Consider the following 14933-nt stretch of genomic DNA (forward strand, 5'->3'; position numbering starts at 1 on the left):
CACAAAAATCAGTTAAGTTCAGTTTTTGCTGTGTTTTTTGTTTTGTTTAAAAACTGTATGGCTCTGCAGAACCAACACTGCTAAGAAGAATGAGCTGAACAGCCTACTTCTCATTTGTTTATCAACAGAACTCTATATTCCAGTCAAAGACAATGGATTATATGGGTGTAAAGGCAGAATGTAATTTGGCCTCCAGAACCTTTACTGACCATGGTATGCTAGAAGGAAATACCTCAGTTTGACATTCAAATCTGATTTGCAGGGCTGGCAGTTAGGAAAAAAGGCACATTTTTACTTGCGAAAACATATTTGATCCGGAAATCAAGAGAAATGTAGAACTCTACAACACTATTTTAAAAACAGTTACTTGTCAAAACAAACCAGGACCTTAAATATCCACCAAGTTTAGCCATACCAGAGTGTGGGTGTCTGGCCTATTTTTAACTTCACATTAATAGTTCATTAAATAAACCCGTAACTGGGTTTATTTTTAAAATGTTCATTTAATTTTACATCAATTTTTTTTTTCTCTTTTCCCTCTCCCTGCTTCTTCTACCTTTTTCAACACAAGGGTTAGTGGGATGCTGCTCTGAGTATCACCAGGACAAATGTGACACAAATAAGAGTAGCACCAGGGAACAGAGAATAAGCCTCTCCTTAAGGCTAACTTAAGTAAGCCCCTCCTCTTCCTATGAAGAGGGGTTATTTCTGTAGGGGAGAGGAGAGTATGGGACTTCAGATTTCTACTAGTACTGGGAAGTTTGCTTAGGGCAAGAGACACCATAAGGCAGAGATGAAGGTGCCCAGAAGCTGATTCAGAAGAGCTGCAAGGAAGAAATGCCTTCCCCAGAACCAGGGTATGCCCTATATTTGAAATTGGGCAACCAGAACTGCAGCCAGTATTCAAGGTGTGGGCATAACATGGATTTATATAGTGGCATGATATTTTATGTCTTACATATCTAAGAATTAGAAAAGGTGGACAACAAAAATGATTGAGAATATGGAACAACTCCCCTATAATGCGAGATTAAAAAGACTGGGACTTTTCAGTTTGGAAAAGAGGTGACTAAGGGAGGCTATGATAGAAGTCCATATAACCATGAATGACGTAGATAAAGTGATTAAGGAAATGTTATTTACTCCTTCATAACCCACAAGAAGTATGGGTCACCCAATGAAAATAATAGGCAGCAGGTTTAAAACAAAGAAAAGGAAGTACTTCTTCACACAACACACAGTCAACTTGTGCAACTCTTTGCTAGGGGATGTTGTGAAGACCAAAACTACAACAGGATTAAAAAAAAAAATTAGATAAGTTCACAGAGAATGGGTCCATCAATGGCTATTAGCCAGGATGAGTAGAGATGCAACACCTTGCTCTGAAAGTTCCTGGGAGTGGGTGACAGGAGATGATGGATCACTTGATGATTGCCTGTTCTGTTCATTCCCTCTGACCTGGCACTGGCCACTGTTGGAAGATAGGATATTGGGCTAGATGGACCATTGGTCTGACCCAGTATGGAAATTCTTATGTTCTACTAGCTGCCTGGAGCATCATTCCAACTCATAGCAAAATCATCCCGTATGGTCCTTCTATCCCACCTCAAAGCTGGCTTGTTAGGCCAGGACACAGGAAGAGATCAATTACTACAGGCAGAGCCCTAGGCTACAATTTTGCTTGTCAGTTTGTTGGTGCTATTGTTACATGTGATGTTACAGGTCAAACAAGCAATGCACTCCATTTCTAAAGATGACAAGGGGGGCAGAAGTGAGGCAAAAGGAAATTTGAAGTCAAACAATTTTAAAATGATTTTCTCTGTTAGAAATTTGCTAAACAAGCTTTTAAAAAACATGTATGGTATACATTCTGTGGGAATGGTAAGCAGATCTGAGACCATCACCATCTAACTTCCAAATAATTTATAAATTAGAGGTTGTTTAACACTAATCTCAAACCACTTCTGTTATTACTTTCTAAAAAAAATTATCTTTTGGCAGAGACCAAATATGAGAAGTTTCAACCTCAAAGATTTTGACAAAGTTAAGAACGTGTTAAAATACAGGTTTACAATGGAACAACACTTATCTTTATAGTGGTTGTGATGTGTTTAACAGTTGGAGGCAAGTCTACAATTCAGATTCTTTAGAATAATACACTTTGATTTCAATTACAACACAGAATACAATTGATATGAAAAAGCAGAAAGACATCCAAAATATTTAATAAATTTCATTTGGTATTCTACTGTTTAACAGTGTGATTCAAACGGTGATTAACTGTGATTAACTCAAAAATTAATTGCAATTAAAAAATTAATAATCTGAGTTCACGGTGATTAATCAAAAGCCCTAGTTTTAAGTTTGTAGCCTTGTTACCTAATAACATACACAAAATATTTAAACTAAGTTCTTCCACCAAATGGAAGTCCTGCAGTAAAATTCCAAATATTACAGGTATTTTATATAAGACACAGAATGTACAAGATTAAGAATATATCCAGAACATTTTTTTTAACTTGTGCAGTACGTTTATACTTTCAATGTTATTTTTTTTTAAATTCAGAATTTCAGGTTTAATCAATATATCAATTTATCATTATATACTCCTGTCCTTCCACATACCAGAATCATCCATGACAGCAATTGCCTGCTCTGCTTTATGCTGCAGAGCAAGAAGAGCAGCTTGTCTTCCCTGAAGTGCTTTCAGCTGTTCCTGTTGTTGTAACATCCTTGTTAACAAGTCATGTTGCTTCTTCAAATTCTCTAGCTCCTCTTTAGCCTCCTGCTGGGGGTCTCTGGCCTGGAAGATAAGAAAGGATGCTATCATAACTGTGGAATTTGTTTGATAACACTGCAATAGTAATATGACGACATCTTAATGTAAGATGAACCTTACCAGCTCAATGAAACACTTCAAGACTAACAGTTTAGTCTAACGAGGTGAAGACTTAACTATATCGTCTCCTCACACTTAAAGCTAGTTATTCCAGACCAAGTCTGAGTCACTTTAGGGAAAAGTTTGTACTGCCGACAACCATGATGCACAATGCCTTGTGGATAAGTAAAATTGTTTTGTCTCGGGGTCTGCCAACTCAGCATCTTCCACAAGCAGATTACAAAATTAAAAACTTGCACATTTCTTCCTTTAACTACACTATGTTTATAAATTCATTAACACGAAAAGCATATAACCACAAATCCATAAGAGTACCCCTCCCCTCAATCCCTGATGAATTGCATTTTATATATAAGATATTGAATTAAAACAGCAAAAACGCAAAGACTTCTGTTTGGTGTTGAACTTGTTTTACAGAGTCTCTGCACCAAACACTTCTTAAAAATATGCACCTGATCCTCTTCATTTCTATACTGGCTTAACAGTCCAGTGTAGAGTGAAAACAGAAACTGAAAGATCTGTTCACAAGTATCTGTTACGCAACTGCCAACCCAAAGAAGCCCCACTGGACCCTGCCTTAGTAAGATCCAAGCTCCAAAATGATTCACTAGCCTCAAAGCTTTATCTTTCACTACGCAATTTTGCAACAAATTATTGTTTCTCATTCCATAAAACCATATGTAGGCTACAATTCTGCATCCAGTTTGAACCTGCATCTTCACAGTAGGAAAAAGGGCTACAAAAATACCAGTATTATGTACCAGTATTATGATTTTTTAAATATTTGTCGTCTTAAAAAACAAAAACAAACAAACAAAAAAAAATCCACAAACTTTTGCCAAGCTGAAATTCCACTCCCAGTAAAAAAATTCACCTGCCATCTAGTGTCGAGTACCTACTGTAAGCGACTATATATCTGAATTGTGAAAGATTCCTACACTGAAGAATATGCTTGCATATGTTAAAGTACTTGGCCTACCACAGAGGTACTTCCCATAGAGTTTGGAAGTTATTGGAAAAGGCAAGGTCAAGTACTTTAATGGACAGTAAATTAACTTTGTGGATGGGGTGCTGCTTCTTGCAGCCGTAGCAGTGTGTGTGGATCCCAGAATGGAGTGGGCAACTCCCTCTAAGCCTAGGCATCAGAAATGTCTGAATCTCCAAAAAGCAATGTTTTAAAGGGTAAACCATGTTCAGATCAATCCACTCAATCCAAGCTTGACAAATTTGCTGTAAAAAGAGTACAGAAATAGTCAAATAATATATTTAAACAATTTGAGTTTAAACAAAAAAGATGGGGCACTAAAAATTCAATTACAAAAATATTTAGAAAAAATATCACAGCAGGACCGGACACATCTCAAACAGTTTTTAAGGCACTGACCCCCACTAATGTGTTTTTCCCTGCAGGTATATAATGGGTATTGCTACAGGCATGCACAGTTTATCCTCTGTAGAGATTTTATTACAGATCATATTTTTCCTCTGGGCCACAGAAGTTTTTGATCTTCCACTTCACTTTTTCTACATGATATTTGTTATTAAGTTCTTTCAGGCAGATTAATAGCATGAAACTTAACAGCTCTCTAAGTGTGAATTATCTCAAATTATACTACCTTAAACCAATTTTAAAACACTTTCTCAGAAATAAGAGTGCAATTGCATCAACTCATGAACCTGAAGTGGCAAGCTGTGGCTGCAAGAAGTGAGATTAACAGATGGACACAGAGTTAGATTTATACCCTCACTAATCAAAAAAGAACATACGTTGGGTTGGAGGAGGAAATTAGTAAAAAAAATCGTTTTTATAAAATCTCTACTTCCGAAAACAAGTCAACATGAAGAAGAAGAGACATTCAATAAAAATTTAGACATACATAGGTAAGACAAACAGGTCTACTGTTATAGTGGTGACTAAAGCATTAAACACCAGAAGCTTCTGTATGGAAAGAGTGAGAGAAAAAGTAATTGTTCATTACAAATAATTAGTATGTTTTAAAGCTGTTTAGCAACAAAGGAACTGAGGAAGAAAATCAGCGAGTACAGACCCTATTTTGGAGACTTGCCAAGATAATATTCTGAAGAGTACCTGTGAGGGTAATCCAATCCTAATAGGCCAGATTTCCCTGCCATTCAGAGCAGCTCTGTCACCTTTCCCTTTTGGACTTGTTGTAACGTCAATGTCTGAAACCTGTCCTTGTGAAGCTGAATTCCCTAGTTTGTCCTCAATACAGGGCCGAACTTTCAAACTAAAAGATTCTTCCTTTATTAAATAGTTTAGTATGTTAGATTTAGAAAACACTCCTGTTTAACATGCATTTTTAAACTATAAAATGGCTTACCTAATTCATTTGTGTCTTACTTATTATATATGGAAAATTGTATTACTTCACTCAAATAAGTCTTTTCTTGTTTAATTAATTCAACTGAAATTTTAATTGCCTTTGTTAAAATTATTTTCTTAATTAACAGGATTCCAAATATCACCGTATCATGTAATTATAGAGAACTACTTTTAATATTTCAAAGAACTATATTATAAAAGAAACCTAATTCCAAAATACTTAAAGCTACACACATAAAAATGAAAAAAATATGCTTTCTGTATAGATAAACAACCAGATACAAGCTTTGTTTACAATAATTCTATATGGATATACATTTCTGTCAGTACTAGCTATTTTCACATTTTAAACAACAACAAAAAGTTAGATGTAGATGTTTAATCTCTATAATGTTATCTTTCTGAAAGACCCAATAAAAACAAGATGATCTTGCAGGACTTTGATAATTAGATTGAGGCCTTGGCTACACTGGCGCTTTACAGCGCTGCAACTTTCTCGCTCAGGGGTGTGAAAAAAAAACTCCCCTGAGCACTGCAAGATACAGCGCTGTAAAGCGCCACTGTAAACAGTGCCGCACTCCCAGCGCTGCAAGCTAATCCCCATGAGGAGGTGGAGTACATGCAGCACTGGGAGAGCTCTCTCCCAGGGCTGACGCTGCGACCACACTCACACTTCAAAGCACTGCCCCAGCAGCGCTCCCACGGCAGCGCTTTGAAGTTTCAAGTGTAGACAAGCCCTGAGAGACTGTCTTGTTTCATTCTGACTTTCAAATAAAGTACCTCTATTCTTCATTTAAATACTACTTTGTAACTTCCTAGAACACACATTCCTAACCCATAGTTTGTGGAGCACTTTGCGGATGGTCCACATCATGCTGGCTGAAAACAAAGAGTCAACACCATATACAAAGATGCTTAAATTTTATTAAAAAGGAGATAAAAACATTAGGAAGTATTCAGCGTTCTTTTCCATGTAAGCAAACACTGAAATTGCTACAGGAGTTACGTGATCAAAAATGGGAGAGAAGATGGTCTGTGCAATCATGGAATGTATATATGTAGAAATGTCAGAATACGTAAGACTCTAATAAGAGGTGGCCTACCCAATGAAAGAGGTTGGGAACCTCCATCCTAGAGCAATGCTTCTTATGGTATCACTATAGATATACTTATGCTTCCTATAGCAACAACCCACGGTAGTGAACCATTTACACGCCTCCATTGCCCTTCAATTTCCCCAGTACTGGAAGCACACCACTTATCAAAAACAGCTTAGAAAACTAGTCCTTTCTGCATTGATAACAGGAAAGATACATATTTAACCCCCAGAATTATTTAAAAGATTCATAAGCTATCAAAAAGTAAAATTGCTACAACAGAAGCTTTTTAAAACAAACTTTTTAAAAATATACATAGCTGAGAGTTTAGGAGGTTTAAATCTCCTTGAAATGAATTTCAGATTAACAATGCTATCAAGTATCAGTCAGGAAAAGAAAAAACAAGTCTTCATTTCTAGCACCTTAATTACTAAAAGCAGCTTACCGTGGTATCTGAAGCCTCAGACTGCACATCTACGTTTAGCGATGTGCTCTCAGCTACAGAACCAGATCCCACAGCTGAATCTATAGTCCGAACATCCTCCTCCTCATTTTCTCTAGCCTGAAATATTTTAGCGGCATAAATCAAAAGCTATATAAATGGGGTAGTAAAAATGAATTATTATGGAAGGTACTGTATCTTGAAGTTAACTCCCCCAGCAGTACCATCAAAATACCAATAATTGACTCCTTAAAGTTTTTGCACATTGCTTAAGAGACACATTATATCTATATTTTAAGTTCTGAACTTACAAGCATCTTTTGCAAAAATTTCAGATAGGATTTTTCTTGTTCTTTAAGATGGTCTATGAGATGTGACAAGCGCTCAACATTAGCAGATCTTTCATTTTTCTCTACAAGATCATCCCGCATGGAGCTGGCCTTAGCAATATAGTCACGAATTTGAACTAGTCTGCTCACAATCTGCAGAGAAGACATTGAAATTACTCAGTAAGTTAATCAATGAATAGTTTTGATATTTGTGATCCACAAGACAGGAGGGTGATAATTTAACTTATACCACACTTATGTAAATAAAATGGAAGGTGACATACTAGAGTTCATGGTCTCAATCCTACAATTGGCACTGATTTCAATAGGGATGCAGCATGTGCATAAAGTTCCAAGACTGGAGGATGAATGTTGCTTCTGTCAGATACCAGGTGCACTACTGAGCTCATATCTCTAAACATTATGTCACAATTTGTATGCTGGTCCCAGAAATTACCAAGACCATTAATCAAATCAATCTCTAGGCTTAAAAGTGGTATATTAAATAAACTACTTCTCTCTCAGTATGCAGTTACTAGCACTATGTGACCATAAGCATTCCCACACATAATACATTTTAAATCTCATTTCATGTATCCTGAAGCAAGTTACTTTGTAAACAGTTAAGAGTAGCAAAATATAAGCCTTCATAATAATCATTTGGAATTAATTTTAAAAATTAATGAAACTTTCTAGGAAGCTTCATCAGGGTGTCTACAAAGCAATAATGTAATTAGACATTTTCTAAAAGTTCTAATATTGTAGGAGGAAAAGATTGCAAAAGCAATAGACTGAGTAACAAACAATACCTGGCTACTATCCATAGCAGGTTCTCCTCTTCCATCTTCTTGAACAGACACCTGACAGTTTTGCAAAAAGTCCTTACTTAGAGCAGATGCAAATAACTCTTTACATTGTGAAGATCCACCAGTTTCTTTTTTTTGAGGGCTTGTAGCAGCATCCTTGCTTTTGTTAGTGTTAATCTGCAGTGATAGGAAGTTGAATGGTTTTCTGGTTTCATTAAGCTGACGTTTGTTGTTAGCAGCCGTTGCTCTGCCTTGAGAATCACTTCCAATGCTCCTCTACATAAAAACAAACCAAAGGAAGTTATTACATATTACTTAAATATTCCTTCAAAAACATTGTTCTATTTGTATTAGTTCACAACTGAACAATAGAGTGGTACCATCATGTGCCATTACTGGGCACAGCTTGGAAAAAACCCAAGAGATTCACCTACTAGCCAGAGAACTAAATTTACTAGCTGACAGCTGATACTAAAGATGATTAAAACCACCTCTGCCAGGCAGATTCTGATCACAAGCTTGACTTTCCAATCAATCTATTGGGAATAACAGGGGGACTTCTAGAATTCCTATCAGGGTGCTGTCCCTGGACCCTACTCTGAACTCCAGCTTCCTGCCTGATACTATAAAGCCACATCTCCCTTCCAAATGCACGAGAAAGAAGCTACTTAGCCTCCTGACTATTGAACTGGAACAAAGAATAGCATCGGATACTGAATTTCTCTATAGCCTCCTCCTGTGTGGAAAAAGATCTTCCCACCCTACTCTAGACTGCTTTTATTGGTCATCTACCCCCAACCACAGCTCCAGAGCTTTCTTTTGCCACTACTAGGCCAGAATGTTTATTGATACTATTCAGAACTCCGTGTGCAATCGTGACATCAAGTATGTCAGTTCGACTCTACTGTTCCTTGAAAAGCTAAGAGCAGCAACAGAAGCTCTAGAGTCGTCTGTCTTCAGATTTGGGAAGACTATAAAGCAATGGGTCACATTTGGAAGGTTATCGTTACAACCATAAAGACTAGAGGTCATAGTATTAACTGAAAACTTAAATTCAGCAAAAATTTAGGGCAGACGTAAAGTAAAAAGCATGACATTCCATTCTGCCACAAGGCACACCATCCAGAAATAACCAGGGTCAGAGTCTCAAATTACATTAATTCAGGAAGTAATGCCTTCAAGAAAATACTTTCAAGATTGGCAGGTACTAAATAACCTCTAACTCTCACAGATGTGATACACATAGAGAAATACTGATTTGGAGAACTGCAATTTATTATATTACAGAGTGACACCATATGCCAACCTTCAGGTATGCTGTCTAGTGAAAGTAGCTGACCTACCCTTATGCATCTGGACACCATGATCCAGAATATATGTATTTTTCTACACTTTTTCCAGTTCAGAATCTGGACTATTACTTGTTATGTGACGTCAATACACATTTTTATTTGAGCCACTGACTTTCAAAGTCTTTCCTTTTGATGTTTGTCAGATTAATAAAGACAGTTTAGCAGGTTTGTGTTGTTTCATATTCATATTTATACAATTTTTGCAAATACATATCCACAAACCTGATCCAGATCACTGAAGTTTATTCTTTGTTTAAGCCTTTCTAATTCTGCCTGCTCTGGAACAGACATCTGAGTCATATATCTAGTGTGAGGAAAACTATGAAGAGTCCTTGTCTTCCGCCGTCCCATTCCGGGTGAGGACTCTGGAGATATGTCATTAGTAAGCCTTGTTTCACCTTCCCCACCAAATTTTTTCTTGTTTTTCTCTGAAGACCTGTTTGCTTTCTTCTGTTGACCCCCCCAGTCCTTCAGAAAAGCAGAAAAAAGGCATATTTATTATCTCTTTAATGAAAAAAAATATGGTTTACTTCAGTGAATTGGAGTTGGACTCAATTTCAGAATTACAGAAAAAACAAAAATGCCAAAACATACTTATATTTAAGCAATAATTTGAGAATCAAATTGGATAATATAGTTTTCTCCAAAGCACGAATAATAAGTAATCTGACAGGAAGTTTGGTCCACTTAACCTTTTTAGCCTTCAGAAGTACTTATTCACTTGAAACAAAGCTACACTAGAATTTTTCCTTCTACTCAGTCTTCAGCAGGTTATAATGCTTAACCTTGAAAGCAAATTCACACTTATGGCTTTCAACCAAATAGTCTAGCTCCCCCGCACCCTTTACCCTAAAATGGTTTATACATAGCTACATTTGTGACTCAGTTTTGATAGGCCATCTCTTGACCAAGGAGGATCATTCATATCAGCATATGGCTCTTTCAATCTATGTCTGAATTATACATTTGTTTGCTGACTTCTGTTTCAATTGGACACATGTATTTAGTTTTATGAACAGAATGCAAACAACTAACTTCTACTATAGTATTTTGTTTGACAATTTTTATGGTTTCATATCTATCCATCACTGCAGTAGAATCTACGTGTCAATTTTCACCTACAGTATGATGTGACAATTAAAAAGTTAACATGAATAATACCGTATTGTTCAGTCGGTCATCAAAGCTCTCATTGCTCCAGCTAGGCAAGTCCTGATCATTCATGCCTTCCTCAAAAGGACCACCTCCTGTTGCCATGGTATGCAGTCAAAAATGCTAAAAAAAAATTATAGTTGATGCAAAATGCAAAAATTAGCAATGCAGAGAAAAACCAAGACAGGTGATATAACTAAACATTCTCACAGAAGTTGTAAATAAGCTCTGAGGTTTACTTTCTAATATTATTCTATTATAAAAGAACAATACAAATTAAAAATATTTTAGCATTCCTCACCTTGCGTAATAAAGAGCAAAAAGCTATAATCAGAAATTTGAGTTCCTGGAAACACTATAAAGAATGCAATGCAGCAGGGGTCGGCAACCTTTCAGCAGTGGTGTGCCCAATCTTCATGTATATACTCTAATTTACGGCTTTGCGTGCCAGTAATCCATTTCAACGATTTTAGAAGGTCTCTCTGTAAGTCTATAATAATAACCAAACTACTGTTATATGTAAAGTAAACAAGGTTTTAAAAATATTTCAGAAGCTTTATTAAAATTAAATTAAAATGCAGATCTTATTAGTTTAGTGTGATCCTTGCCCTTGCTTTCCTTGCTGGGTTTTCCAATGTGTGGTGGCACCTTTATAGATACTTTAAGCTGCACACAGGCTTCTGAGTTATAAGCTGATAACCAGCTGGAACCCCAAATCGGCAGCTGAGGTGAGTGGAGCTGGCAGCTGGTAGGGCTGAGCAGGGCCGGAAGCCTGGACCCTGTCTGGCAGGTGGCCTCCATTGGAACTTCAACTGGAAACAAGGTGAGTGAGGCTGCGGAGGGGATTCCAGCTGGCAAGGGGCCAGCAGCCAGAACCCCAGACAAGTGGGAGGTTGACCGCCACCGCTCTAGGGTTTCCACCACTGGCTCCTGCCAACTGGGGTCTCAGCCCACTGCCAGCCTGGGGTTCTGTCCCCCAGGCCAACAGTGGGTGCTGAGTGGGCTGCGGCAGGGGGGACCCCGGCTGGCAAGGGGCCAGCAGCGGGAACCCCAGAGCGGCGGTGGGCTGAGCTGCTCAGCCAGCCACTGCTCTGGGGTTTCCACTACCAGCTCCTTGCCAGCTGGGTCTCAGCCCGCTGCCAGCCTGGGGTTCCTTCCCCCAGGCAGTCAGTGGGTACTGAGTGGGGCTGCAGCCGGGGGACCCCAGCTGGCAAAGAGCTGGTGGTGCTCAGCCCGCTGCCGCTCTGGGGTTTCCACCATGGGGTCTCAGCCCACTGGCAGTCTGGGGTTCCATCCCCCAGGCCAGTAGCTGGGGCTGAGTGCGACCAGCAGCGGGACCCTGGCTGGCAGAAGCCAGCGGTGGAAACTCCACAGTGGCGGCAGGCTCAGCAGCTTAGCCCGACCACACTCTAGGGTTTCGACTGCTGGCTCCTTGCCAGCTGGGGGTCTAAGCCCGCTACCAGCTTAGAGTTCGTTCCCCCAGGCCAGCAGCAGGTGCTGAGTGGGACTGGCGGTGGGACCCTGGATTGTAAGGGGCCAAGAGCGGGAACCCCAGAGCAGCGGTGGGCTGAGCAGCTCAGCCCGCCCCGCATGCCATCAAAAATTGGCTCGCATGCCACCTTTGGCACACGTGCTGTAGGCTGCCAACCCCTGCAATACAGTAACATCAGGTCCACAGTGATGTCAGTCTAATAAGTCTTCCAAGAATTAAAAGTTTCCTATAAAGAATGTATTCAAAGCAAAATGTCCTGCATTCAATACTAAAACATATCATAACAGAGCACCGAAAGGGACACTAGCTAACAATCAGTAAGAGGACTTCCTTTTCTTTGCTATACCACAAATTACAAACATTTAGTTAGAGAATGCCCTAAGTTTTATCCTAAATATTGTTTATAGAAAAATGAAAACATATGAACCACTATATTTTTGTATCTAGCTAAAAAATATGTTTTGCTAATGTAAGATAAACTTAGGGTCTGCATTAGAAAGAAATCTGAAGTTAAATTAACTCTGTCGATAGTTAAGGAAATCACTTCTGCCTGAGTTTAACTACTTTCAATACAAACGTCACCACTTACATAAAGCTAAAGAAAATTAGAGAAAAATAATAGCTTTTTAAAGCTGAATCCTTCGCTTATCTTGTTGAGTGTTGGTATGAAAGATCACAAGCCATGTGTAATCACATATACTGTAGCGCTGCAAAACCAAACATGCACAATAAAAGAACAAATCTGTAGTCAAGGTACCTGTGACACACGTTAGCTGTGTTGAGCAGGAAACCAGTTCCTCTCACCCACACGGATATTCATATAACAATCCCTTCAGTTACAGAAGGTGAATATTGACACACATTTGCAAGTAATCACTTTTCTACATAGCCCAAGCTGTCAGATGAAAATTAGGATCATGTTCTGAAGCTATCTTATGCAATACAATGTGGTGTTATTTTATTTCTTCTGCTGCTAGTCAGAACTTAGTAGCTCAGATAGGAGACCAAAAAAACCAGAAGGTATATAATACTGGTGGGTCACACATTCATCCCCATCCCAGACCACTAATTCCAAAACCCACATTTTCACATCACAGATAATGCACACTATATGTGCAGAGGTCATCTGTGTTTATAAGTTGGCTACCAACTCTTTTATACTCATTTAAATGTGTCCACATGAAGGTGTTGTACTGCTTTAACTATAGCAATAAAAGTGAAAGTAGTATAACTTCCACGTGTAAACAAATCTCTAGTTCACCTCTGCCTAGGCACAAACTGCAAAGCTAGGTTAATTTACAAAACAAAAAAATTAAAATATCATAAGCATGTATTACTTTTGAAAACAGTTTTCTAAATCCATAGAAGGAACAAGCACTAAACAGATTACAAGGTTTGCAAGGTTGCCAGGGCTGACAAACTCACTACACAAAACATACTGTTACAATATTTATCCAAAGAGCATCTTGTAAGGTACCATATGAAAATTAATGACACTCTAGTCATTAATATTTTTGCATGATGCATGTACAGTTAGAATAGGGGTAGGCAACCTAAGGCACCTGTGCTGCAGGAGGCACGTGAGCTGATTTTCAGTGGCACTCATATTGCCCAGGTCCTGGCCACCGGTCCGGGAGGCTCTGCATTTTAATTTAAATTAAGCTTCTTAAACATTCTATAAAGCCTATTTACTTTACATACAGCAGTCTCGTGAGCTATTATAGACTTATAGAAAAGACCTTCTAAAAACGTTAAAATGTATTACCGACACGTGAAATCTTATATTAGAGTGAATAAATGAAGACTCGGCACACCACTCCTGAAAGGTTGCCAACCCGAGTTAGATGTAAAGAGTTATGTAGGTGTGCCGTAAATAAGTTACTAAAATATGTTTAGAGCAAACAATCCAAGTAGAGATGATACATTGGTTTGTCCTAAACAAAGCAATGTATATTGGCCAGTCCACTGTGGTCAGGCTTTACAAGCCAAAGACAATTAAAGTACAGTGCATGTGAGGTACACAGAATGATCAAACAGCAGGAAGAGGGCATCAGCTTACTGGAAAACACACAGTAGGACCAGAGTCTGAATTCCAGGGAATACTGGCTCCTGAGGAAAAGATAATGAACTCTGGGGAATATAAGGAGCAGCAAAAGAACACGTCGGTTATCCATCACTTAAGGCACAAAGAGGCCAGCTCTCTTTACATTTGTGAAAAGTGAGGGCTTGGCTACACTTGGAGGTGTGCAGCGCTGGGAGTTACAGCTGTCTTCGTACAGCTGTGTAGGGATAGCGCTGCAGTGTGGTCACACTGACAGCTAAAAGCGCTGCAGTGTGGCCACATTTGCAGCGCTGTTGGGAGTGGTGTATTGTGGGCAACTATCCCACAGAGCACCTCGTCCCATTTTGACGACATAGGTTTTGGGAAGGGGACGGAAGGGTGTTGGTCATTCCGCTTCCTGTCCCAACGCCCCGTGGTGCATCGCTTCACATCCCAGCAGTCACTGTTTTTCCGTCCACGTTTGGCGCCATCGTGAGTCTCCCAACGGTTTCTGTGCAGCGCGACTTCTGTGGGAAATGGAGCCCGAGCTGCTGAGGACTTTGCTGATGAGTGTCGCCAGCGTATCACGTTTGACAGTTGAGCTATTCCTTCAGCTCCAAAGTGACAGTGAGGAGTCCGACGATATCAATTCGCCTGATGCGTATGACACTAAATCGCTTGTGGCAGTAACGGAAATGCTCAGCACCGTGGAACGCCACTTTTGGGCTCAGGAAACAAGCACTGAGTGGTGGGATCACATCATCATGGAAGTCTGGGATGACGAGCAGTGGCCGCAGAACTTTCAGATGAGAAAAGCCACTTTCATGGGACTGTGTGAGGAGCTCACCCCCACCCTGCGGCGCAAGGACATGAGATTGAGAGCTGCCCTGCCAGTAGAGAAGCGGGTGGCTATTGCAATCTGGAAGCTGGCATCTCCAGACAGCTACCGATCAGTCGCAAACCAGTTTGCAGTGGGAAA

At 39.3% G+C, this 14933-nt stretch overlaps 1 protein-coding gene across 9 annotated transcripts in view; it reads right to left on the reverse strand.

Annotated features, from left to right (window-relative positions):
- The window catches only part of PCM1 (pericentriolar material 1), a 94119-nt gene that overhangs the window by 69959 nt on the left and 9227 nt on the right, over positions 1-14933 (reverse strand). For 6 of the 9 annotated variants that reach the window (XM_050947259.1, XM_050947262.1, XM_050947263.1 and 3 more), the window contains exons 3-9: positions 10431-10544; positions 9492-9737; positions 7921-8193; positions 7094-7264; positions 6786-6902; positions 4989-5162; positions 2626-2803 (exon numbers count right to left, since the gene is read on the reverse strand). In XM_050947259.1, coding sequence (XP_050803216.1) covers positions 2626-2803; positions 4989-5162; positions 6786-6902; positions 7094-7264; positions 7921-8193; positions 9492-9737; positions 10431-10526 — 1255 coding nt within the window. In that variant the 5' untranslated portion in view covers positions 10527-10544. The remainder of the gene's footprint in view (positions 1-2625; positions 2804-4988; positions 5163-6785; positions 6903-7093; positions 7265-7920; positions 8194-9491; positions 9738-10430; positions 10545-14933) is intronic. The other 3 variants (XM_050947265.1, XM_050947264.1, XM_050947266.1) reach the window with 3 other exon arrangements.

This window comes from Gopherus flavomarginatus, chromosome 3 (assembly GCF_025201925.1).
Source record: "Gopherus flavomarginatus isolate rGopFla2 chromosome 3, rGopFla2.mat.asm, whole genome shotgun sequence".
In the NCBI taxonomy this organism is placed as follows: domain Eukaryota; kingdom Metazoa; phylum Chordata; order Testudines; family Testudinidae; genus Gopherus; species Gopherus flavomarginatus.